The sequence below is a fragment of the Scyliorhinus canicula genome, chromosome 14, assembly GCF_902713615.1.
Source record: "Scyliorhinus canicula chromosome 14, sScyCan1.1, whole genome shotgun sequence".
Lineage (NCBI taxonomy): Eukaryota > Metazoa > Chordata > Chondrichthyes > Carcharhiniformes > Scyliorhinidae > Scyliorhinus > Scyliorhinus canicula.
The window spans coordinates 58,550,757-58,578,460 of record NC_052159.1 but is presented as its reverse complement, the minus strand read 5'-3'; the positions used below and the strand labels follow the sequence as shown (position 1 = coordinate 58,578,460).

Here is a 27,704-nt window from a genome sequence, read left to right as displayed (position 1 = left end):
TTGGCCCACAATCTGCATTATTCTTTTGAGATTTTCATATTTTTGCTTCATTGCAGACAGCATCCTAGTGAATCATGTGAAGTATAATAGGTTATCGTTGCCTATTAACCTTTATATTCTATAACACTTATTTAAACCTAGAATTCACCCAACTCTTAGAACCTTATTAAGCTATGGTACTGCCTTTATGTTCAACAAATATTCAAAGAAATTGGGTATTTTCCCGCTAGAACTGAAAGATTGAGCAGCAAAGAGTCTGAAAAGTCTTGAGGAAAATAATGAATGATTGTTGGCAATTTGTTGCATCAATAACTAGGGATGTGGACTGAATTATCGCTAGGAACATGGGCAATGCTAGCATTTTTGGGGGGTTATTAGCACATGCTTTGCAATGGCTACTGAGACGGATGAAGATAATGGAGAGATAAGAATGAAAAGTAGAGAAATTGGATTTGGTTAGTTGATTCGTGGGCGGCACGGTAAAACAGTGGTTAGCACAGTTGCTTCACAGCTCCAGGGTCCCAGGTTCGATTCCTGGCTTGGGTCGCTGTCTGTGTGGAGTCTGCACATTCTCCCCGCGTGTGCGTGGGTTTCCTCCGGGTGCTCCAGTTTCCTCCCACAGTCCAAAGATGTGCAGGTTAGGTGGATTGGCCATGCTAAATTGCCCTTAGTGTCCAAAAAGGTTGGGTGGGGTTGCGGGGATGGCTTGGGCTTAAGTGAGGTGCTCTTTCCAAGGGCCAGTGCAGACTCGATGGGCTGAATGGCCTCCTGCACTGTAAATTCTATGATTCGACGAACAAACACTTGCACAGGTGTAATCCAATAGCAACCTTCTATACTGCAATAATTTTCTTTTTCACTTTTGTCCTGAGCAATCAACTTTTCACCATTTGTTTATGTCTGTCTTAGTATCTTAAATTGGAGTTCCACAAATGAAAGCTGTTGCTTTACCTGTATATGCTTTATTTATTTTTCAAATTTGAGTATACAATGGTGCTTTTTAACTAATATTTTAACAATTGATTTTTTTTTCTGGTATTAACACTAACGATCAACAAATAGGGGTAAGTAGAAAAAATAATATTGAATATATTGGTTTCAAATCAATTTTTATTTCTTGCAGTCATGGCAATAAGGAAGTGTTCTCCTGTCGAGGGATAAAGTTAGCAGTGGACTGGTTTTTGGAAAGAAGCCATAAAGATATTACTGTGTTTGTGCCTGCCTGGAGGAAGGAACAATCAAGGCCTGATGCCCTCATCACAGGTGACCTGTAGCACTTATTCAGTTGGTTTCAATTGGTGAATAAAATAAATATTGCCAGTATTGTTGCTATTGATGGACTGCCATAGACTCCCAATTATTCATTTATTCAAGACTTGAAGTTTAAATAATTCTCAAATTCTTTGGGTGAACATTATTAGTGTTGTATTGTGGTGAAACAGAACCTTGAAAAAATAATTAGATTAATAGCTTTATTCTGTAATAAACACATTATCTTTCTATAAAGGATAATGTATTCGGCCTGTTAAATGAATTGTGAATATCACACAGGATAAATAATACTGCTGATACAAGCAGCTTTCCAGAAGATTACAAAATAGTTTGCTTAAAGGTGCTGTTGGTAGACGAGGCAGCTTCATCTATAACAATTCTACCCATAAAGTACAGCTTCTATTCTGGTGTAAGTTGGGTTAGTTTGGCTAATAATTGTTTTTCATAACATCTTCTGAATCAGCAACTCTAGGTTCATATACTTTGTGTTACTTAGTGATGTTTAATGTGTTTAATTAGCACTTCAGTATGTTTGAGAAAGGTATCGAGGTTCTTGAATTCTAGTCTTTTCCACCTGTTGAGGAATAAGAACAGAAGAACGTACAGTACTTCAGGTGATGTAAATGATGAGAGTGGATCTTATTTTTAAAAAATCCAAAGTCAAGGTTTAACTTGAGTGCAAAGTTCAGTATAGTCTCAGATTGTATCCATATCTTGAAGCTCAAGGACAGTGCAAACATAAGAACTAGGAGCAGGAGTAGGCCATCTGGCCCCTCGAGCCTGCTCTGCCATTCAGTGAGAGCTTTTGTGGACTCAGCTCCACTTTCCTGCCCGAACACCATAACCCTTTATTCTTCAAAAAACTATCTATCTTTAACTTGAAAACATTTAAGGAAGGAGCCTCAACTGCTTCACTGGGCAGGGAATTCCATAGATTCGCAACCTTTTGATGAAGAAGTTCCTCATAAACTCAGTCCTAAATCTACTTCCCCTTATTTTGAGGCTATGCCCCCTAGTTCTGCTTTCACCACCCCTATCTATACCCTTCATAATTTTATATGTTTCTATAAGACCCCCCCCCCAGCATCCTTCTAAATGTCAACTTGTACAGTTGCAGTCTACTCAACCTCTCCCCATAATCCAACCCCCTCAACTCTGGGATTAACCTAGTGAATCTCCTCTGCACACCCTCCAGTGCCAGTATGTCCTTTCTCAGGTAAGGAGATCAAAACTGAACACAATACTCTAGGTGTGGCCTCACTAACACCTTATACAGTCGCAGTATAACCTCCCTAGTCTTAAACTCCATTCCTCTAACAATGACGGACAAAACTCCATTTGCCGCCTTAATCACCTGTAAATCAACTCTTTGCAACTCGTGCACTAGGACACCCAGGTCCCTCTGCACAACAGCATATTTTAATATTTTATCATTGCTGTTAGTCCTACCAAAATGGATCACCTCACATTTGTCAACATTGTATTCCATGTGCCAGACCCTAGCCCATTTACTTAAACTATCCAAATCCCTCTGCAGACTTCCAGTATCCTCTGCACTTTTTTCTTTACCACTCATCTTAGTGTTGTCTGCAAACTTGGACACATTGCACTTGGTCCCCAACTACAGATCATCTCCCAGAGCAACCTTTTGTGAAGATAGTTAACTTATTTTCTTTATGCATTAAATCTATTGGTTTAGTACTTTTTCTAATTGCCATTGCAACTTAAAAAATCTATATTTTTATTCAAAGCTTTTTACATATATACATGAAAATATCAGAAGGCCAACACATCAAGACAAACAAAAACCACAGATCTCCAACCTCTCTCGATACCAACACCCCACCTTGCTACTTTTACCCCCAAATCCCCCCCCCCCCCCCATGCTCCAACCGTAGGACTTATGCTAAATCACTCACCCATAACCCCCCCTCCCTTCGGCAGCTCTGAGTCCCACCAATACAACAAAATCCGTCTCCGGGCTATCAGGGAGGCAGAGGCCAATATATCGGCCTCTTCCCCACCTGGACTCCCGGATCTCCGACAACCCGAATATCGCCGCCTCCGGGCTTGGGGCCATCCCACACCCAGAATCTCGGACTTAACATCTGAGAACCCCCTCAGCTTTGGACACGGCCAAAATATGTAGAGGTGATTCGCGGGTCCCCCCGCACACTGCCCATATCTATCCTCCACCCCTGCAAAGAACCGGCTCATTCTCACAACTGTCTTGCGGGCTCGATGCACCACTTAAATTGGATGAGGCTTGACCTCGCAGATGATAAGGATGCATTAACCCTCCTCCAGGCATCTTCCCATGTCCCGATCCACACCTCCCCTCTCAACCTCTCCTCCCATTTGCACTTAATCTCCTCTCTATCAGTTCCCTGTAGATATCCAACACCCTCCCCTCCCAATATCATCCTCCGACAACAATTTGTCCACAGTCCTGGCACCTCTTTCCTCACAAAATCTTTCACCTGCAGGAACCTAAAACCATTCCCTTTGGGCAACTTGTACATTTCCTCCAAATCCTCCTGCCCTGCAAACTTGCCCCCTATGAACAAGTCCCTAAGGTACTCTATCCCCATCTGCTGCCAACTCCGGAACTCGCATCCAACCTCGCTGGTCGAAGCCTATGGTTATCGCATATCGACGCATACAACGACAACCCGAAATGCAGCCTGTACAGGCTGCACACCCGCAATGCCGAAACCACCACTGGGCCCACTGAGTTTGCCGCCCAATAATAATTTATCAAATTCAGTAACGCCAGCCCCCAAATTCAGCAAAGCCAGCTCCCACCCGCTTCCCCACCACCACAAACCCCAATACTATTCCATTCACCTTCCTGAAAAGGACTTGGAAACAAAGATGGGATGTTTCTGGAACACGAACTGGGCAGCACAGTCATTTTCACCACCTGCACGCGCCCAGCCAGTGACAGCGGCAACACATCCCACCTCTTGAAATCTGCCTTCATTCCTTCCACCAGTCGTGCCAAGTTCAATTTGTTTAATTGGACCCAGCTCCGCATTACTTGGATTCCAAGATACAGAAAACTTTCCCCCATTACTCAGAACGGCAACTCCCCTAACCACTTTCGTCCTCTAGCATTAACCAAGAACACTTCACTCTTCTCCATGTTCAATCCCTATTCACTCTGGGTCCGTCAGCATCTTGCCCCTCTTGTCCCTCACCCTACCGACCTCTCTCGCCGCTGCCTACATCCTCAACTGGTGGGCCAGCATCCTCCATACCTTTTCCCAGTGCTTGTACACTGCCCCTCCACAGCTGCCCCACCTGTAAATACTAACAGAAACTCCATCTGGAGCCTCTGCTTCCTTCAACAACCCCTCCTCTGGCAGCACCAGGTTCCTCCAATCCACCCTCAGAATTTCCTCCACCAGCCTTGCCCTCTCGCTCCACCCTGTGTGCCCGCAGAGAAGTAAATTCACCCCTAACTACCGCCTTGTGCCTTCCACAGCACGGCGACCCTGACCTCCCCCATATCATTCAACTCCACATAACCCCGATTGGCGGCCCTTACCGCTCTCACACCCCCTCATCCGCCAACAGCCCCACCTCCAATCTGCACTGCAGCCGTTGGGCCTCACCCTGTGCTACCCGCCAGTCAGAGGCCATAATCCGCGAGGACTCTGAGTGAGCCACCCCGCCAGCAGCGCCTTATCCATTACAAAGAAACCGATCCAGGAGTACACCCGGTGCACATGTGAGAAATACAAGAACTCCATCGCCGTGGGCCTTCCAAACCTCCATGCCACACACAGCCCCCCCCCCCCCAATGTGCGATTCATGAACCCCCTGGCATACTCAGCATCTCTGCTCCCCCCTGTTGTGACCTGCCAAAATCCACCCACCCTCTATGCCCCACAATTTACACAAACCTACTTTCCAATGTTCAATGTCCTCTCATTCCTCCCAGTCCATGGTCTTGCATAAAGTCCATCGCCTCCTCCGGCGAGTCAGCATAAAATTCTTGTTTTTGATGCGTCACCCACAAGAAAGGAAGGGTACAGCCTGGTTTTTCCCATCTTGTAGAGGCCGGCCATTATCCGATTATACCTGACCCTCCTTTTGGTCCAGGTCTTGGTAAATCCGCAGCTCACTTCTTGTGCACTGCTTGGTCTGCTTAGCCCACCTCAAGATCTTCTTTTTAATCGAGAAACCGATGCAGATTCACTACCATCACCCTCGGTGGCTCCTTCGATCCACCTTGAGGGGCTGGTCAAAGCCCTCTCCCTCATCAGCGTCTCCGACATGCTCTCCACAAACTTGGCGGCCTCTGTACCTTAAATTCTGCTCCCTTCAAGCTTCTCTCTCAGCCTTTTCTAACTGCTCATACAGTCCCCATCTCCACCACCAGCGAGGTCAGCCGATCCTCATGCTCCACCACAAAGTCCTCCACCTTCGCCAGACCCTGAGCCTCGTGCCTCTGCTCCACATGCTCGATCGCCGCCCTAAAGCGGCTCCACCACCTTGGCCAAATCCTCTAAGGCCTCTTTCCTCTGCTGCTGGAATTTGCCATTTAGGAATTCCACCAGCTGCTCTGTCGACCACTGGAGGGCAGCGCTGCCCCCTTGCCCTCTGCCATCTTCACCTGTGTCGCACCACGAAAACTTTCCTGCTCCAACTGCTCCCTCTTCCTTGTGGCACTCCTCGTCCGATGAGCCATACACCAGCCCCACCAGAGGAGTACTGTATTTTCTGGCCATTTATACACCTTTTACTCTCCAACACCACACACTTCAGGTGGCGAAGAAAAATCCACCTCGATCGGGAGCCACCAAATGAGTGATTACTCACTGCATGGCTGCCACCGGAAGTGCCGTTGCAACTTTTTGATACTTCCTTCTGAACCGTGTGCTAAGTCTTCCTATTTACATGCCAGTCTGATCTACGTCAGGACTCTACTCTTTTCAACTTCACAGCACTCAACTATAAGTTGCCCTTGCTCCTAAAAAATAGATATGCCCATCCTGTTGTCATGTCAGGCTGTTGTGTAATTCAGAGCAATTCCTTACATTCAGGCACTGTAAATTCACCTTATTACAATCCCAGTTGTTTTATCTGGATCCCAGAATGGAACCCTGGCTCAAAAGACCATAAATTTATATTTTTTTCTGTAAAATGTGGAGGAACAGAAGTCACAGGACTGCTAATTAGTTTTTAAGAAAAAACATTTATTAAACAGGAGAAAAATTTGATTGATACAATATACCTTTATTCCCAGTTACACACCGGTTTACGGATTAACACAGATTAAAAATTAATCTTAATCTACAATGGTTTCTAAATCCCTTTTCAGCATGCCAGTTGACTGTAGGCAAATTAATTCTCCACTCTGAACCCCAAGTGAAGGTTTGTCGATGTCTCGTCAGAATCTCCACGATGATTGTCATGAGAGAGTTTCCAAACTCACTCCCAAAATACACATTTTTAAATCATCTTCCATAAATATGCTTGCCCTTAGTGGTTTGCGTTCCAAAATCCATACCAAGCTTTCCGATTGACACTTTTAAACTCAGCTTCTGCTCTACTTTTAACAGGGAATTCAGTCCAGGATTTTACACCAACCCCTTTAAGAATTTGTGATCAATTTGCACAGCAGTAAGACAATTGCTTTAACTCTTGATTCCCAGACTGTGTTAAAATGACACATTTCATCTACTTCTGAAATTTGATGTCCTACTTTAAATCTGGTTAACTCCGAACACTTGTTTACTCTTCCTTGAATTGTTCTGAACCATACCTTCATCTCTGTTCACTTAACTTCAGTCATTTTAAGACATTCTTTCTGTTCCTGGTTATCTGGATTGCATCTTATTTCTTCGGAAGCTTGCATCTTTACAACACCCTTGTCTTCCCCAGCTTCTCATGGCAGAGTTGAGATGTTAACTCCCCAGTGTCCTGACTTCAACTGGCTAAAACTAAAACTTAAAAGCTTCTCTACCTTGCAAGGTCTCAGTTACTAAGCAACACCCACATACTATGCCTTTTATTTATTCTTCACTCTGTAGCCCCCTCTAAGCACAAAAGAATCATAGTTGGAACTTAACCAATTCGCACACATACAAACACTTTGTCCAGCAGGAATCCAATCTACGTTTTACCCTTCCAGGCACAAAAACTAAGCACACTTAAAACTATACCTTATTTCTAATGTTTACTAATACAAATATAAATCCCCTAAAACTACCATTGTTAATCCGAACAACCTGCACCCAGAGTTGTGAAGAAGAGCCATGTTGGACAACTGTTTCTCACCACAAATGAAACCAGACTTACTGAGTTTTCCAGCATTTCCTGTACAAAATGAAATCCAGTCTATAAATCTTTTCTTTAAGAAGCTAGGATTTGAGAGCAGGAATATGCTGATTTTTACAACTCCACCTTCCCAAATATCCCCATAGTCTCATAAAATCCATTAATCTGACTTGATGTCAACCATGGCTCCGTTGGTAGCTCTCATCTTTGATTCATAAAGTTCCAGGTTCATGTCACTGTTCAGGGCAGAATTCCTGCACTAGCTTTTGGATGAAACTTCAAACACGGGTTCCATCTGCCTGCTCAGATGGATGTGAAAGAACCCATGATTTTGAAGATGAGCAGGGTAGTTATACTTGGTGTCCTGCCAATATTTATCCCTAAAAAATCGGCACCACAAAACAAATTCTATTTGTGGGAGCTTGAGGTGTACAAATTTGCTGCCACTTTTTCTACATTCATACTCAGAAAATACATCATTGACTGTAAAGTGCTTTTGAGAGGTTCAGTGGTCATGAAAAACACTATATAAATGCAAGTTTTTCTTTGTATTGATGGGATCCATTTAGGCACCAATTTTAAAATCTCAGTTACTCACAAGGAGAATGAAATCACGAGATTCCATGGTTTTGAACGAACAAAATAAACTTTACTACACAAAGTAACAAAAGTAAAACAATTTATAATATCTATCTTGTATTCCAACATTCAGCATTAACATGAGATAAATAGGAATGAATGAGCAAACTGTGGTTGAACACACCACGGTGCATGTTAAATGACAGATGCGACCAAAACAGATCCCATATATTTCTCAGCAATAGGCGGTATGGTGGAGCAGTGGTTAGCACCGCTGCCTACGGCACTAAGGACGCAAGTTCGATTCCGGACCCGGGTCACTGTCCGTGTGAATTTTGCACATTCTCTCTGCATGGATTTCACTCCCACAGTCCAAAGATGCGCAGGTTAGGTGGATTGGCCAAGCTAAATTGCCCCTTAATTGGAAAATAAATAATTGGGGACTCAAAATTTATATTGAAAACATTTTTTAAAAAATAGTTTCCTCAGCAACCCGCGCAGATATCAGTGACCACTGAGTCACAAATTCTCATTAAAACTGTCTCCCTCACGAGGGATTTCAACCTCTTACTTTCAAAGATTCAGCCTCTGAATTCCCTCAGGAGCCTCTCCAACTCTAATTGGCCCAGTGATGGTTCACCTGCTGATGGTTCAGCCTCTTCTCTGAAGACTGCATTCCACAGGTTTCACATAGTTGCACTCCCATCACCAAATCACTTCCAAATTGTTCCTAGATCACTAGCTTCACTAAGTTGCATTGCCCTGGGTTTCTCAAAACTCCAGACTCCTCGCTACGCTGAACTATAAATATCTCCCAGACTTCTGAAGGTTCCACCTTGCCTTTATGTGCGTCATTCTTTTGATGGCTCATTGACCCTTGACCACAATCTTTGGGTTGTACAAAGGTAAACCTTCTTTTGAAGCCAGTAGATTACAAAGGTAGCATTAATATTGCCGGCACACACCATTCAATATTGCAAGTCAGAGCAGCATGCAAATGTTGATGCTTCGTCATGATTGCCATTACAAGTCAAGCATGAACCTAAAGAACATTTTGTGCTCGTGGACAATCCTAGAATCCCTACAGTGCAGAAGGAAGCCATTTGGTCTATCAAGTTTAGAACATAGAACAGTACAGCACAGAACAGGCCCTTCGGCCCTCGATGTTGTGCCGAACAATGATCACCCTACTCAAACCCACGTATCCACCCTATACCCGTAACCCAACAACCCCCCCCAACCTTACTTTTAGGACACTACAGGCAATTTAGCATGGCCAATCCACCTAACCCGCACATCTTTGGACTGTGGGAGGAAACCAGAGCACCCGGAGGAAACCCACGCACACACGGGGAGGACGTGCAGACTCCGCACAGACAGTGACCCAGCCGGGAACCGAACCTGGGACCCTGGAGCTGTGAAGCATTTATGCTAACCACCGTGCTGCCCACACTAGCCCATGCCCCCATCCTATCCCAGTAACCCCACCTAACCTTTTGTACACTAAGGGGCAATTTAGCATGGCCAATCCACCTAACATGCACCTCTTTGGACTGAGAGGAAACCAGAGCACCCAGAGGGAACCCATGCAGACACGAGACGGAAGTGCCAACTCCACACAGTCAATCCCCAAGGCTGGAATTGAACCCAGGTCCCTGGTGCTGTGAGGCAGCAGTGCTAACCACTGTACTACCGTGCCGCACTGTGACCTGTAATGTGCCTGTGACTTCTTCACGAGTTCAAAGATACATAAGAACTGATACAGTGATGGGGAAAGTGATGGACTTTGTCCAGAAAGGAATGCTGTCAGACGTGCATAGGAAAAATTCAAACCTCAAGCCCTACATCACAAGAAGACTTAAATTGACCGTACGGAATAGAGATGAGGAATCTATAATTATTCCTCCATACTCACAAAGTAAAGTCCTTGACCAACTGCATGAGGGGCATCCTGGTGTGGTGAACATGAAGAAACTGGCATGTAGTTACTTTGGTGGTCAGGGTTAGATTGTCAAATTGAAGAGAAAGTAGGGCAATGTCAATCTTTACAAAACTAAGGAACACTCCACCATTACAATCATTATATCTATGAGAATGGCCAACTCAGCCTGGCAGAGAATACACATCAATTATGCTGGTACACTAGTAGGTCACATGTTCTCAGTGATTGTGGACATGTTCTCAGTGATTGTGGACACATACTCTAAATGGCCAGAAGTAATGACAATGAAGTCAACAATGACTGATCATTGAGAAACTGGACATAATATTCGCAAGATTTGGAACACCAGAACAGGTTATTAGTCACAATGGTACGCAGTTTCCTTCGAAGGAGTTTGAGGACTACTTGAAGGGAAACAGTATATACAATATCAAGTCAGCTCCATATCATCCTGCAACGAATGGAATGACCGAATGTTTTGTGCAATCATTATAGCATTCTATCAAAGCATCAAAGGACATGGGGACATTGGCAAGAAGAGTACAGAAATTCCTAATGTCTTACAGGAACACTGTACACACTACAATGCAAAGTTCACTGGCAATGAATTTACAAACACCGTTTGATTTTTTAACTCCACCTCATACTTCAGAGATTGTCAAATGACAACAACAAGCACAAATTGCTAGGAGGGAGCAAAAATCTCAAAAACGAGTATTCAGCCAGGGAGAGAGAGTGTTAGCTAGGAGCTACACCGCCAACGAGAAATGGGTACCTACTATGATCCTAGCAAAGACTGGTCTAATATCATATCCATACAGACAGATGAAGACAAGAGTTTGGTGACATAATGCTGATCAGCTAATTTGCTTTACAAAGAGAATGAGCCAAAACCTCTCTAAGTTCTTCCCTTGGAAAATTTAAAGAGCGATACTTCGGAACAGATACAGGAGACAGTGACAAGTTCAGATTCTGTTTCTGAGGACTTTCCAATATCTATAGTGACAGATACTGGAGTAACTACCCACGATTGACATTTACTGAAGGAAATTAGGATATTTCCAAGATCTCGAGTAGCCAAGTTCCAGAAAGCAGAATTCTACCAAAAAGGAATTGACGTCCACCACAGACTCTGTCTTATATAATTTTATGTTCAGTTGGCAGTTAGTAAGACTAATGCAATGTTAGCATTCATGTCAAGAGGGCTAGAATACAAGAGTAGGGATGTACTGCTGAAGCTGTACAAGGCTCTGGTCAGACCCCATTTGGAATATTGTGAGCAGTTTTGGGCCCTCATATCTCAGGAAGGATGTGCTGGCCTTGGAGAGATTCCAGAGGAGGTTCACAAGAAAGATCCCGGGAATGAAGGGCTTGTCATATGATGAGCAGTTGAGGACTCTGGCTTTGTACTTGGAGTTTAGAAGGATGAGGGATGATCTTATTGAAACTTACAAAATACTGAGAGCCCTGAATAGAGTGGACGTGGAGAAGGTGTTTCCACTTGTAGGAGAGATTAGAACCCGAGGGCACAGCCTCAGACTGAAGGGACAATCATTTAAAACTGAGATGAGGATGAATCTGTGGATCACTTTGCTGCAGGAAGATCTGTGGTGAAGACTGGGTGTCTTTAAGACAGAGATAGATAGGTTCTTGATTAATAAGGGGATCAGGGGTTACGGGAAGGCAGGAGAATGTGGGTGAGAAACATCAGCAAAGATCGAATGGCAGAGCAAACTTGGATGGGTCAAATGGCCTAATTCTGCTCTTATATCTTATGGTATGTATGTATAGAAATAATGCCCAAGTGGATCTGTTGTATCAATGTTTATCGTTATTGTTGCACTAATTAAGTGAAGGGAGAGGAGTGTTATGTATCAAAGAATAAATCCCTGCTGGTAAGCTTCACGTCACATGTAATGACGTCAGCAGAGCTTTGCTGAGTTCTCCATCTTCCTGTTGATAAACCTCTGATCTTTTTTGAAATAATCCAGAGTGTGGGCACCTGCATACCTTTTCTCCTTGCGGCAATAAAGAAAAACAGGTTCATAGGCTGACATCAAAGTGATTTTAATGACATGAAAGAATATTGGTTAAAGTCTTGTACTTTAAATCTGGGAAACTAAATGAGCCAAAAGTCAAAACCATAAATTATGCCTTGAAGCCTAAAATTGTATTTAAATAATCCAAATAGCGATAAAGCAATTTATTAAATGCGAAATAATTTTATTTTCACAGATCAAGAAATCTTACGCAAGTTGGAAAAGGATAAAATCCTAGTATTCACACCATCCCGACGTGTGCAAGGGAGAAGAGTGGTTTGTTATGATGATCGCTTCATAGTGAAATTGGCTTATGAATCAGATGGCATCATTGTGTCAAATGATAACTATAGGGATTTGCAGAATGAAAAGCCAGAATGGAAAAAATTCATAGATGAAAGATTACTTATGTATTCTTTTGTTAATGACAAGTGAGTAATCAGATTTTGCTATACTGTTCTGCAAATTCAATCAGACCCATTATATTAGTGGTCATCCAAATCATTACTGAGTGCCTTGTGATAATGTAATATCACTTGATTCTGTTGTGTATATCATACTCGTATACTTTAATTTCAGATTCATGCCACCTGATGATCCCCTGGGTCGCCATGGGCCTAGTTTGGATAACTTTCTGAGGAAGCGGCCTGTTGTACCAGAACACAAGAAGCAGCCATGTCCATATGGTAAAATGATTTTCAAATATAAGAACTGTTGGTGCTATTTTTGAATTTTAGCTTCACCAAGATAGGAGTAGCAATCTCCAAATTAGAGTGATGACACCACTTCTGAAGAAACTAAAAGTACACTTTGATGTGAAGAGCCTTGGCTGCAAGGAAAACTATAAGTGAGCATGGTGGCGCAGTGGTTAGCACTGATATCTCACGGCGCCGAGTACCCGGGTTCGTTCTCGGCCCCAGGTCATAGTCTGAGCGCAGTTTATACATTCTTCCCATGTCTGCATGGGTCTCGCCCTCCACAACCCAAAGATGTGCAGGGTAGGAGTATTGGCCACGCTAAATTGTCCCTTAATTGGGGGGGAAAAAAAGAATGAGGTATTCTTTAAAAAAAAAAAATTATTTTAAAAAAGGAAAATTGTAAGTCATTTTATGTGAGCATTGTCACTATTCGCAGGATATATATCAGTTCAGTCTTGTACTTCAGATCAGCATGAAGACAGTATATGGATGGAATGTGTACATGCTTTCATAACACTTCAGTTATCACACAAGACAGAAAATTATTGCAGCCAACTCTGAGTTTGGATTTTTGTATATCCCACACATGGAGCGGAATTTAAGCCATGTGATAAGGATCTTGCCCGCCAGATGGAGGGCAGGCAAGATCCCCATGTCACTTATGTTGGAAAAGGCTCATGGGGTTAAATGCCCATCAGGAGTCAACTGGCCAGCAGCGGGCCTTCCCCTGGATTTATGATCCCAGGGGAGTTTTTAACACTTTCATGGGATGTGGCAATTGCTCTGGGCCAACATTTGTTACTCATCCCTCATTGCTTTTGAACTGAGTGGCTTTCTAAACCATTTCAGAAGGCATTTGAGAGTCAACCACATTGCTGTGGATCTGCAGTCACATGTAGGCCAAACTAGGTAAAGATGGCAGATTACACTAACTAATATTAGTGAACCAGGTGGGTTTTGTATGACAATTGATAGTTTCATGGTTCCCATTACAGAGACTAGCTTTCCATTCCAGACTTGTTATCGACTGAATTCAAATTCGAGTAGCAGCTGTGGTGGGATTTGAGCCCATAACCTCAGTGACATTACCAGTATGCCACCATCTCCCCAACGTCCTGCAGAGAGCTGCCAGCCAATCACAGGCCAGCAGCTCTCCATTGCCTGCCAGCCCCGCCAGGAGCAATGGCAGCTGCTGGCGGTGCACAAGGGCACAGGTGAGTGAGCTCCGGGTGAGTGTCATGGGAAAGCTTGGGGGTTGTTTGGATAAAAGGCTAAAGTGGATGGCTGTGAGCAGGCCCCAAATCCCATTGCCAGGTCGCTGAATCAAACTCGAGTGCCTTTGAAGGAGACCATTCCCCCAAAGGCTTGGGTTTCCCTTTCAGATTTCCCGTGTAGCAAATTCTCCCCCTGTGAATATCAGTGGCAGTGAGATGCGGCAAGTCTTTTTTTCCCACAGGAAGGTCACTGTGCAGTGATCAGGAATGAAAATCCAGGCCAGCAACTCCAAAGACATTTTCTCCTTTGTTGAGGGATGCTAACGCCGGTAACATCAACCCCAACTCTTCCAAAAGTGATCAACCATTTCAACACTCCTATTTGTTTTTTGCTGAAAACCAGTGGCTGGAATTTTCCGGCCGTTCTCGCTGGCGGGATCTTGTGGTCCCACCGACGGTGGAGGGGTGCGTAGAACAGGAAACCCCGCTGCCAGTAATGATACATGTCTTATTTGTGTTTATGTCTTTCTACATCGATGATATGGATTTCATTGATAAATAGGGTCTTCCCTGATAAATGCTGTCAGAAAATGTATAAAACAAAATAGAAATTGCACTGAAGCCTTGTTGAAGAGGTAAAATCTTATTATCAGTCAGATAACATGCTTCACCATCATGATGTCACATGATTGTTTAATTTTTTTTACATTTGGATTTGAATAACTATGTGGCACATTTGTTCAACAGTATTCATTTAAAACTTCTGTGTTTTCAACAGGAAAAAAGTGCACATATGGGCACAAATGTAAGTATTACCATCCAGAACGAGGTACACAACCGCAACGTTCTGTGGCTGATGAACTCCGTGCTAGTGCAAAGAATTCAATAATGAAAACCACTAATGATGGAGCCCTGGTGAAGAGCAACAGTGTTCCAACTAATATCAAAATTGAAGGTACGCTTGATGTCAAATGTACAGTGCCTAAAAGGCAGTCTGACCCAAGTATACAATCACCTCTTTATAACGAGGTTGAAGAGAAACTCAGCAACAAAACCAGATTGGAAGCTAGGTCTGTGCCATCACTTATTGGTTCATCAAATCCTTCAGCAGCAAAAGTCCAAGGTAGTGCAGTATCCAGTTCTGGAATGCACTTTTTGACACGAGAACAAGGGGTGCCAGTACATTACTCTACGATTCTGGTGAATAATAGCCGTGGAACACACAAATCCTATAACCAGCATCCAAAATGTGACTCTCCTGTTGATGGAGGATATTACTCCATGATGAATCCATATCATAACCTTGGTGCATCTGGTACACACAGCCCTGACCAGTTTGCAATAGATAAAGAATACGGACTAAACCATGTAGGTTCTGATTGTAGCAGTGAAGGTAGTATCAGCTGTGGTAGCAGTGACTCATATATTGGTTATAATGAATCAGCCTACCTAAGTTCTCCAGTTACAGTGCTGGAGGAAAATCTTAAATGTCACCAGTATCATAATCGGCATCAGCCCCATCTTCATGGTTATCATGATACTCTAACAAGAGTACAAAGTTATGGTCAAGAAGAGCAAAAGGCACTGCATAAACCTTCAGTCTCTTGTATGGCATCACATTTGCAGCACCCAGTAATTGGAGCTCGCTCTAGTTGTCCTAGTGAATATCGCCCTGTGCCTCACAATGCCCAGCATCCACAGAGCATGCACATGGGAAGAGCTCTAGGAACTACAAGGATAGAAAGCTTTTCAGATTCGCGTTTGTATGAAAACCTACCGGTGAGGCAAAGAAAACCATATGTAGGTCAGGAAGCAATTGCCAATTGGAACAGGCTTGGCTGTGGTATCGATAGTTATGGTTATGCACAAGGATATTCATTACCAAACAATCCAACTCAGCCATGTTATGATCAGTTTACATTCCAAAGCCTACCTGAAAAAAGGGAGCCAACCTGGAGGATGCCATGGAGTGGGCTACCTCCTGAGCCTCCAAATCCACAAAGATTACAGGATGCCCGTGAGAAGATCTTCATTAATCTGTGCAACATATTTCCTGCCGACCTTGTGCAGATGGTGATGAAAAGGAATCCTCATATGATTGATGCCCAGCAACTTGCTGCAGCTATTCTAGCAGAAAAGTCAAAACTGGGTTATTGAACTGAAATGCATCATCTTGGTGTTCTTATTTCTCAGCCCAAATGCTGAGGTAGCTTGCATTTGAGATTCTTCAAATAAGGAGATGAAAGAGTATACAATGTAAAGAAATCCCCTCTGCAAAAGGGATATTTTTGTGTGTTTCTATCAATAACTTTTAGAATTGTGTTATTTAAAGCTGCAGTTTGCTATAGGAAACATAAAATGTATATGCTAAAGCACCTTTTTAAAATTTTAATACTGGCGATATGATCTACTGTCTCCATAATATATTGCAGCTTTAACCTGAAGATATAAATAGGAAGTCTGAGGTTTTTCTCAAAACAATACATTTAGTGGCTTATGGCACTTTTCCTTTAGCATTTTGAGAACGTATTGGTGGTAAAGGTTTGTAAATACAGATTTCAGCCTTCCCTTCCAAAATGCAGCTGACTTTACCTAATGGCCATTATTTAGATGAACAGAAGTAACAGTTATTATTTGAGGATATATTGGTACTGTGCTAAGTTTTGAGGTTGCAATAAAAAAAACAACCTTTAAATTAATTTAGTTTAAGGATTTTAAAATATATTGTATACTGATTTTTAATAATGCACTCAGGCTGTGGTATTATGAACAGGCCTGATTTATCTTGCCACAATTTTTTTTAAAAGTAGAAACAAACAGATTGTTTAGTTTCAATGAGTTGTTTCTGGTATTTTTAATGGATTTTGCCAGCTTCAGTGTCATATTCATCCTACAAGGAATCTTCTTAGCTATTCATTCTGTTTAGCTGTTGAGTGCATTGCAACTTTAAGCAAGTCCTAAATGGCCAGAAATGACCAGTTGTTGTTGATACAAATTGTATCTTTAAAATAAAATCTACAGTACAGTTTTAAATTTATATTTAGTAATACTGTAAATACACAAACTTGTGTAAATGTGATTAGGGACCATTTGGGCAACATTTTACCAGATCCTTGAAATTAAGCATCAGTTTGCAAAATTTCTGTATTATTGCTTTTCATTAGTTGGAAAACATTCAAGTTTGGACCCAATGCCTCCTCCGTAACAAAATGCTTTAGTTCTGTAAGGAGAAGCAGAAGCCCAATTAGTAAAGAGATATGATCAGTGCCTTTTATAAGAAAAATATGCATATAATATATAACTTTGGGATACAACAGTAAAAACAATTCATTTTTTCTTTCCACTGGTTCTGGGTAATCCTGTAGTTACAGTTTCCAGTTTTAGCACTGACTGACCGATCTACCAGCTGAACTTGTAATGTGCCTCTTCTCTTCATGGCTTGGCTGCAAGGTGGGATGTCATCCTGTGGTGGATTGTTAACTGAATTTTCAATGTTGGTATAGTTGCTATTGTGTTATCCTCTGCAAAACATGGATTACCTGATAGCTAAAGATATGGTTGCAAACTGTGGAAAATAACCATAAATTGAACCATGATTTCAACTGAAGGTGATAGGATGGCCTTGATTTGAGAAAATGAATGGTAAGCACAAATACTGAAAAGGAAATAAAATTGAAAAGCTAACAAAGTTCTACTATGATATAGATGCTCATTTAATGATATGTACACACATTTGAAAGTGAAATGTAATTAAAAGCAGCAGGCCGTTCATCCCATGAGCCTACTCCACCATTCATTAAAATCAGCTGATCTTATCCAGCTGCACCATCCCCATATTTTTTTATTTCTGTAATCAGAAATTAGTCGATCTATCTTTAATATACTCGATGGTAATACCATCCACTGCTCTCTAGCGTAGAGGGTTCCAAAGGTTTATACTGAGTGAAGAAATGGCGTCTCCTCTCAATCCTAAATGGCCAACCCCTCGCTTTGAGACTGGCCCCTAGTTTTAGTGTTTCCAGCCAAATGAGAACATTCTCCTAGTATCTATCCTGTTAAGTCCCTTCTGAATTTTAAATGTTTCAGTGATTCAATCATTCTCTCCTCATGGGACAATCCCCTCATCCCAAGAGTTAGCAGTGAACGTTTGTTGTGCTCCCTCCAAGGCAAGGAGATGAAAACTGCAGTACACCAGGTGTTATCTCACCCAAGCCCAATACAATTTCACAAGTCTTCTTCACTATTATACTCCAAAGACTAATATATAATTTGCTTTTCCAGTTTCTTACGATACTTACTTGTTAACTACTTGTTTGTATGCAAGGACATCCAGGTCCCTCTGAATTCCATCATTTCCCAATAAAAAAGCAATACTGCAAATGTTGGAAGTCTGAAAAAAAAAAGAAGAAAAAAACCTCAGAAAACTTGAAACATTAACCATATTTCTCTTTCCACGGATGCTACCTGTTCTGCGTTCTTCTGGTGCTTCTCTGATTTTCCAACATTTTGCAGTTTCCTGCCATTTTTCTCCAACATGGATAATTCAGACAGCCCCGCATGTTTCATCTGCCACACTCTTACCCACTCAACTTTTGCAACCTCCGTGTCTTCCTCACAGTTTACATTCTCCTCTGACCTTGTATCGTCAGCATACTCTAAAAAGCTAACCGGCATTGTTACACCTTGTTACGTTACACCAATTTCCATCAATTTCTTTACTCCTTGAAGCCATACAATTACAAACCCCAGATTTCAGTCCATACTTTTTTAGACTTGTCAATGCTATTCCATTATTGGATAGCTGACCGGGACTAGACTATGTCTATGTTTTCTTTTATCCCTCCTAAGGTAGAATGTAAAGATTTCAAGAAACATACCATCTTGCAGCCTGAGAAAAAGCCAATGAAAGTTGCACATTGTAATGAATATTTCCATGTGCTATACGTATATCATAACTAAATCAAGCAGGGAAAAAAAATAACAAATTTCAAGGAACATGGTAAAATGGTTCCTAAAACCATGTCCAAACACACCTAATAGAATAACCTTTTCACTACTTGTGTGACACTATGTGTCACACTAAGTAGACTTTGGGTATGAATGCTTTTTTAACAGGGCATTGTGCTTATAGCCATAACTGATACTCTGAACCATGTTCAGCACATATCCATAACAAATTGTTGTATACAATAATAGTAATAGTTAATGTTTCCTTCTTCATTTACAGTACAATGTTGTTTTTTGAATTGCACACATTCTACAGTACCATTATAAAGCTCACTTTGTGTTGGTACTATAAAATCTAGTAAGCCTGTTGAAAATTTACTGATAGTTTTCATACGTTTGGGTCAATATTGGAATTTTAAAATAATATTCATGAATAATTAACTCCTCTTTTCCCCCTCTCAGGTGCCATATCTTCTGGTACCAAAGGGTTAATTTATCTAATTATTTTCAGATGCAACAGTACTTTAATTGTATCATTTATGTTCTACAAGTTCAAAGTTATTTGCAATTTAACTTATTTAAGTTATTTGCAATCAATATTTTGCAACTTAATGACTTGTTTTTTTCAATAGTAAAAGATGAAAAAATATTTTCAAGCATTTGTGATATCTGCTTTCTAGAATTAAGCATGTTGGGGTTGTGAAGAACTTCAAAAAATGCAGTTGATATTAATGCACATGGCTTTTGGTACAAACTGCTAAAATATATTATTTTCATGCATAACCAGTATTATACTTTAGATTTAAAGCTACAGTAATCGATATACTCATGGTAAATTATAGTTTTGATCTATTTTGTGTGAATATCCAGCCTCCTAAATCAGAACTACTTTCATGATTACCTCCAGATATTTTAATACAAGGCAATATTGAGGTTAGTTATTTCATAACATTTTTAATCTTTAGTCAGCATTTATTTTGCATTTCAAAAATATTATCCATCAGTGCTTGATATTGGGTTTCAAAGATAATAAGAATTTCCAACTCTAATTGTTAAAATCTTTGTTCTTCTTACTTGTAAACAGAAGTACGAAATTCATATGAAACCTGAAAGCATGCTTGTGGCGATTGATACAATTCATGTGACAATTAATGTATCTAAATCTACCAAAACTAACATCGTGTTCACTTTGTTACTTTATAATGACTCACTGTGTCAACACTTTTTACGGGAGGGGAGGGAGGTGTGCATATTAAAATTCCTAATACAAATTGATAGTTTCCTTGGCACTTGCACTGGTGGTATCTTACAAGCATATTTATAACGTCTAATAATTATATGTGTATACATTTTAAATGGCATGGTAGAGCACAATGTATGTAAAATACATGTTAGATTAAAATAGTCATGTAAATCTTTTATCAGCCTCAGCTCAAATTTTGTAGTAAGTTGATAGTGTAACTTTAAAAGGGTTGTATTGTTTTAAGGTGGTTTATGCAATAATGAAATGAAATGAGATCAGTCTAAATTTGTAAACCCTTATTTTATATTAATTGTTTAACTATTGCTAAATGATTGCGGTTTTCTATGTAATGTTTAAAAATGTGATGTACGCCATTGCTCACATATTTATTAATCTTGCTCCTCAAGCATCTTTAAATATTTATCATCAGACCTAATCTTGTAGGATTGGGTTAAAAGCATGTCAATTGTCATTTTATGGGCACTGTTAGAACTTTGGCTTGAGCTCTCCTTTGTCTGTTCTAAGTTATTGTGATATCCTGATCAAGCTTTGTGTAAATTGTACTGCATCAGTTTTAAATATCTGTTTATACAGTATTTTCATTTATTTTAATGGGTGAACTTCTGAGCATGGCATAAAGAGGAACATAGTTTGAAGAAACATTAGAAAACTATAAGCAGGTTTATGGGAAATAAAGAAATGCCCATTGTAGCTCAGCTATGGACTGAGCATAATATTGCCTAATTGGATGTGCATTGTCCATAATTGTTGGAAAATTAATTAATTAATTAATTAATGTATTCAATATCTTTTGATAGTGGATGGGGCTCCCTGCCAGCAGCTCAAAAGTTGAAAAATTATCTGCTCTAAATAATGCTGTGACCGTATCCGTCAGTTATTATTTCTCCCATTGTACACAACAGATGATGGGGGAATATACTGACCAGATAAAAGTATTAGATTCACAGGCATTTTTTTGCTTATTATTTACCTCCTCTCAACTTTATTCGCTGAAATTTTAACTTCTTGTAGTGCAGGATGACATTCACATTACACAGCACTGAAAGTCTTCAGCCACAAGCACTTATCTTAACTCCGTGCTAGTGCCTAGGTCCAAGGTTGAATACACTGGACTACACAGTACCAGTGATAGATACCTAAATGTTGTTGCCTTTTGCTGTTGCAAAATGAGGGGTAAAGATGCCACCAGGCTTAGTCAAAGGCTTGATGTTATCTCCTTAATGCACAATAGGTCAGGAGTTATCAGAAAGCAACAATTGCCTAAAATGTGTGTGAAAGATGCAGCACCTTCATCCCTCCAATACAAAATATACGCAGTTATAAAGTGCTTATTGATATATGCCATAATCTGTTACAGATATTTCAATACAAAAATGAATATGTTGTGAGCAATTTTCCCTCCTCTTCAGAGCCTTTACTAAGTTGCTACAACTATTGGGAAACCGTCTTGGGCTGCTGCTGTCTGCGAGAGCTAGATTACACAGGTTCTTGTTGCAACAAAATACATTCATTTTATTAAAAGTGTTTTTCAGATGAAAGTGGTAACCTCAAAAGTTCCCTCTAAATTCTCTTTGCCGATCACATCATGTTTGATTCACTGTGCAGTCCCCTTAAGATTGCTGCATGGCTATGCATGCACATATGCTAAAGGGAATATCTGTAATGCCCCCTTTGTTCCCTATGCGGTAAATTCCAGATGCACCAAGCAATTCAGAGGGAACATTGCTTCGAACAGTCTGTTTTTTTAACATTTCCCCAAACAGGCTATTGAAATTTCCACCTCCACTGCTCAAGTTTTTCATTATCAAAAAATCATCTGCCAAACACTGCTCCCTCACGGCGCCAAGGTCCCAGGGTTCAATCCCGGCTCTGGGTCATTGTCCGTGTGAAATTAGCACATTCTCCCCGTGTTTGTGTGGGTTTCGTCCCACAATCCAAAGATGTGCAGGGTAGGTGGACTGGCCATGCTAAATTGCTCCTTCATTGGAAAAAATGAATAGGGTACTCTAAATTTATTTTTAAAATTAAAAATATCATCCGCCAAAATGGATGCTATGGCAATGAAATTCAGTGGATCTAAATTTAGATATAAGAATAGGAGCTGAAAGTATAGGCCTGCACAGATTTAGCTTGCGATTCAGAATTCACACATTTACTGTAAAAATTGGAATTGACCTCTGGAGAAAATGGTGATCGTGCAGATTTGCAACGTTAAACAAAGAACAAAGAAAATTACAGCACAGGAACAGGCCCTTTGGCCCTCCCAGCCTGGGCCGATCCAGATCCTTTATCTAAACCTGTCGCCTATTTTCCAAGGATCTACTTTCCTCTGTTTCCCGCCCGTTCATATACCTGTCTAGATGCATCTTAAATAATGCTCTCGTGCCCGCCTCTACCACCTCCGCTAGCAAAGCGTTCCAGGCACCCACCACCCTCTGCATAAAAAAACTTCCCACGCACATCTCCCTTAAACTTTCCCCCTCTCATCTTAAAATCGTGACCCCTTGTAATTGACACCCCACTCTTGGAAAAAGCTTGTTGCTACCCACCCTGTCCATACCTCTAATAATTTTGTACACCTCAATCAGGTCCCCCCTCAACCTCTCTTTCCAATGAAAACAATCATAATCTACTCAACCTTTCTTCATAGCTAGCACCCTCCATACCAGGCAACATCCTGGTGAACCTCCTCTGCACCCTCTCTAAAGCATCCACATCCTTCTGGTAATGTGGCAACCAGAACTGCACGCAGTATTCCAAATGTGGCCTAACCAAAGTCCTATACAACTGTAACATGACCTGCCGACTCTTGTACTCAATACCCCGTCCAATGAAGGCAAGCATGCTGTATGCCTTCTTGACCACTCTATCGACCTGCGTTGCCACCTTCAGGGTACAGTAGACCTGAACTCCCAGATCTCTCTGTACATCAATTTTCCCCAGGACTCTTCCATTGACCATATAGTCCATTCTTGAATTAGATCTGTTGCCCAGCCAGTTCTTTATCCATCTAGCTAGTACACCCTGAACCTCATACGACTTCACTTTTTCCATCAACCTGCCATGGGAAACTTTATCAAACGCCTTTCTGAAGTCCATGTATATGACATCAACAGCCTTCCCTCATCAATTTACTTTGTCACTTCCTCAAACAATTCTATTAGGTTTGTAAGACATGAACTTCCCTGCACAAAACCATGCTGCCTATCACTGATAAGTCTATTTTCTTCCAAATGTGAATAGATCCTATCCCTCAGTATCTTCTCCAACAGTTTGCCTACCACTGACGTCACGCTCACAGGTCTATAATTCCTTGGATTATCCCTGCTACCCTTCTTAAACAAAGGGACAACATTAGCAATTCTCCAGTCCTCCGGGACCTCACCCGTGCTCAAGGATGCTGCAAAGATATCTGTTAAGACCCCAGCTATTTTGTCCCTCGCTTCCCTCAGCAACCTGGGATAGATCCCATCCGGACCTGGGGACTTGTCCACCTTAATGACTTTAAGAATACCCAAAAGTTCCCCTTCCTTCTGCTGACTTGACCTAGTGTATTTAAACAGCCATTCCCAGCCTCAACATCCACCATGTCCCTCTCCTTGGTGAATACCGATGCAAAGTACTCATTAAGAATCTCACCCATTTCCTCTGACTCCACGCATAAATCCCTCTTTTGTCTTTGAGTGGGCCAATCCTTTCTCTAGTTATATACGAATAAAAGGGTTTGGGATTTTCCTTAACCCTGTTAGCCAAAGATATTTCATGACCCCTTTTAGCCCTCTTTATTGCTCATTTGAGATTTGTCCTACTTTCCCGATATTCCTCCAAAGCTTCATCAGTTTTAAGTCGCCTAGATCTTATGTATGCTTCCTTTTTCATTTTAGCTAGTCTCACAATTCCACCCGTCATCCATGGTTCCCTAATCTTGCCATTTCTATCCCTCATTTTCACAGGGACATGTCTGTCCTGCACTCTAATCAACCTTTCCTTATAAGACTCCCAAATTTCAAATGTGGATTTACCCTTAAACAGCTGCTTCCAATCCACATGATTCGGCTTTTTTTCTGACCTTGAATAGGCATGTATCACCTGTACTTATAGTGACTATACTGTCCCCAATAGACTAGGACAAGACCTTGCATACAGTCAAATGGAAAAATACCACTTGAACACAATAAGGTTGTAAAATGATTGATTTTCACAGGAAATTCTTTCCCTCTCCTCATGTTAATACAGTTGCCTATAAATAAGTAGAGTAACTTGATTCAGAGAGGCGCTCCTCCTGAATCCCTGGAAAAAATGAGCTTGAGCAGACATTACATAACAGAGTGGGTTTCTATGTTGTTACAATTACAGATTGATATCAGCACACAGGTAAAGTTGTCACTTATTAGTTTTAAGTGTGCCACAAATTTGTCTCAAAGTTTATGTCCTGCTCACGAGGCTTGGAAACCTTTAAAATCAATGACTTAATGGAAAGTGTACAACACACACATCATAGTTTTAAAACTTTTCCTAGGAAAAATCTTGGAAAAATATATACATGCATGAAAGAACAATGGTATATGGTCAAGTACATGGCTCTCTGTACACCTCGGGCGAGCGATTCATAATTATTGTAGAAATGTGTGGTGAATCACTTGTTTGCCTGCAATGGTCTATGAAGCTTTTCACAATACTATAATAAATCGAAAAACTATTTGGATTAGTAGTTACCCAAATAACAAGTCTTAATGATGAAATGCTGTTCAGGAGAAGCTTGTGGTTTTCAATTTGGTCTGCATTTAATTGGTTTCTACATTGATACGCATAGCACTAAATGGTTCCTAAATGAGGTTGGCACTTCAGTTCTCATTTGCTGCACTCACTAAAATGAATGAGAGTGCTGCTGCAATCAAAGTCTGGGTGGTTTATGTTTTCCAATGTAATAGGAAGCAACTTTTAATGGAGTACAGTAACTTCCATGTTTCATGTTTGCTGGATAATGTAAGATGATCCCATCACCTTAACCCTCCATTCTTTAGACTGATCAGGTACCCATAAACCTTAGTGTCTGGTGTGCTTGTGGAACTTACATTAACAGAATAATTGAATACACCAGCCTGTAAGGTATATCTCCTCATTTATCCTCCATTTCTCACTTCTGTTGTATTCTATTGCACAAATGAGCAGAGAGGTTTCCTATCTGCTACTAACTTTCAGCTTCAGTGTAGTATTCAATGCATTAAAAGATAAGAACTTATTCGCTGGGGAAGGGCTGAAACAATAGACTGTTACATTCTTTTAAACTTTAGTTTGTTTATCATCTTGATTGAAATTTACAACTTGGAAAAGTTCAGTCCCAAGGGTGTGTAAATTCTAACTTTATTGGGATGTTCAACAGACATTGTTCTGATCTGTATGAATTTTCATGTTGATTACAATTTTCCAATACCAGAAAAACCCTGAAATCAATAAGCGTTTTTTACATTATATGCAAATACTTCAATATTTACATATTTGTACTAATTTTAAAATCATCGTGTGCTTAGTTGAAAGTTGTTGCCCATCAAATTGCAGGTGTGGTCATTATGATTTGGTTTTGCCCAAATGAGGCAAGGCGTTTAGAGTAAGATTTGAGATTTTGTCAAATAGGCTGTATGTCGTGGAGTAAGTGCCGTTTCTTTTTAGTTTTGATGCCTAAAACCTTTAAAATCTGCTTGTTGTTGCTCATTGTTTTTTCTTAAATATGCTAATCGCCTTGTTACACCAGCTGAAACTGATTTAAAAAAATGATTTTTATGTACTGTTACTGAATCGGGAAAAGCTGACTGCGGCTCATTAGTTCATGGAGCGGCATATAATTGAATTTTTAATTTCAGCATCCTGAACTGACACTTGTACAATAATCAGTTAACCCAGTTAGTGTCATGTGATGGTACTCAAAATTGAATCATCAAATATTATGATTGGAGTAAAAAAAATGCTATTTTCAAATATTGTATGCAATTTCCAGAAAAAATTCATGGTTATGAAATTAATAAATTCAACAGAATGTTAAACAATGTTTTAAAAAATAATTTGCACATTTTATTTTAATCTCTCCTCTATTTTTACCTGTACGTTTAGGCCCCAAGTTTCTGCCTAAACCTTCACCCCGCTCTTTAAAAGCCTACCTCTGACCAAGTTTTTTTTTGTCTGTCCTAGCATTTCATGTGGCTTGGTGTCAAGTACATTATCATCTTATGTCATTTTACAGCATTGTGAACGCAAGTTATCATTTTTAGACATGTCTTTTGAAATAACCCCCGTCAACTTCCCCACACCACCCAGAAGATGTTACTAGGATAATTCTCCCATCTGTTCTCTATTACTGTTCTTGTATGCTTTATAAAGTGCTCTTCTGCCCAAAAATCTTAAACTGGCCAGTTTTCTTTTCTTTGTCATTTGAAGGCTAGATACTTAAAACTTGTAATGTTAGCTGGCCAAGAACAAAGCATTTGGTATTGTCTCCAATGTGTACATTTTCTTAAGGTATGCTGCAACATTGAGCTGCTCGCCAAAATAGAAACTGTTACAGGAGTGAGCCAAAGGACTTCAATTTCTTGAAGGTGGGTGAGGGGCAGAGAGCAGAATGAAGAAATTGAACTGCAGCTAGTCTTTCCTAAAACAGATTAGTGAGAATTTAATGACAAAGCTAGTAATTGTGTGCAACCTTTTAAGGTTTTTTATTAACTTTGAAATCCTATAATCAAACACCCTTGAGCCTAATAAGGCTACGATCACAATAATTTAAACAACTTACAACTTGATCTGAACTTAATATGGTTGGAGATACTTCCTTTAAGGATTGAATGATCAGTAATGAGGTAGTTAATTGCTATATTTGTTCCTATTTTGAACAAAGAATATTTCAGGCAGAATCATTTTGGTCTATGGACAGTGAGTTTTATATAACAAGATTGTAGACCAACTTGTGAACCACTAGCTTTGAATTCAGATTTCAGAACAAGTAAATTGTAGAGTTGAAAGTATTATAAGTAAGCAACTGTTTTGTGTTCTGTGTTTTTAAAATGTAACAACTTTCAAAAACGTTGTAACCAAGGGCAAAATAACTCCTGCAAAAACTTGGGTTAATTCTGAGATTCATATTGGTATTTAGTTTTGGAATCCAATAAACTTTAAGTTTAATTAAATCTCTTGTTACACAATTAGTTTTACTCTTGTTCATTTGTGTATTATCCTTTTACTATGTAAAGTATCAGCTTGACTCATTCTGCATCAGAGTTTACAATTTCAAAACACAAATTTGAACATATACTCAAGACTACCATTACACATTAGTATTGAGTAATTGCTTTATTATTGGAATTGGATTCTTCCATGGGGAAGATTGTCTGCCTGCCATGGTGGTTTTCAGATGTCATGCTAGTATTCCTCCCTCATCCAGTGCCACAAACAATAAATTAGCCACTTGTACTT

General features: G+C 40.5%; 1 protein-coding gene across 10 annotated transcripts in view; it reads left to right on the top strand.

Moving 5' to 3' along the window:
- The window catches only part of LOC119977091 (probable ribonuclease ZC3H12C), a 160,196-nt gene extending 139,946 nt beyond the window's left edge, over positions 1-20,250 (top strand). For all 10 annotated transcript variants that reach the window (XM_038817685.1, XM_038817681.1, XM_038817684.1 and 7 more), the window contains 4 exons: positions 1,124-1,263; positions 12,317-12,551; positions 12,700-12,806; positions 14,811-20,250. In XM_038817685.1, the coding sequence (XP_038673613.1) occupies positions 1,124-1,263; positions 12,317-12,551; positions 12,700-12,806; positions 14,811-16,189 (1,861 nt within the window). In that variant the 3' untranslated portion in view covers positions 16,190-20,250. The remainder of the gene's footprint in view (positions 1-1,123; positions 1,264-12,316; positions 12,552-12,699; positions 12,807-14,810) is intronic.
- The last annotated feature ends 7,454 nt before the right edge of the window (positions 20,251-27,704 follow it).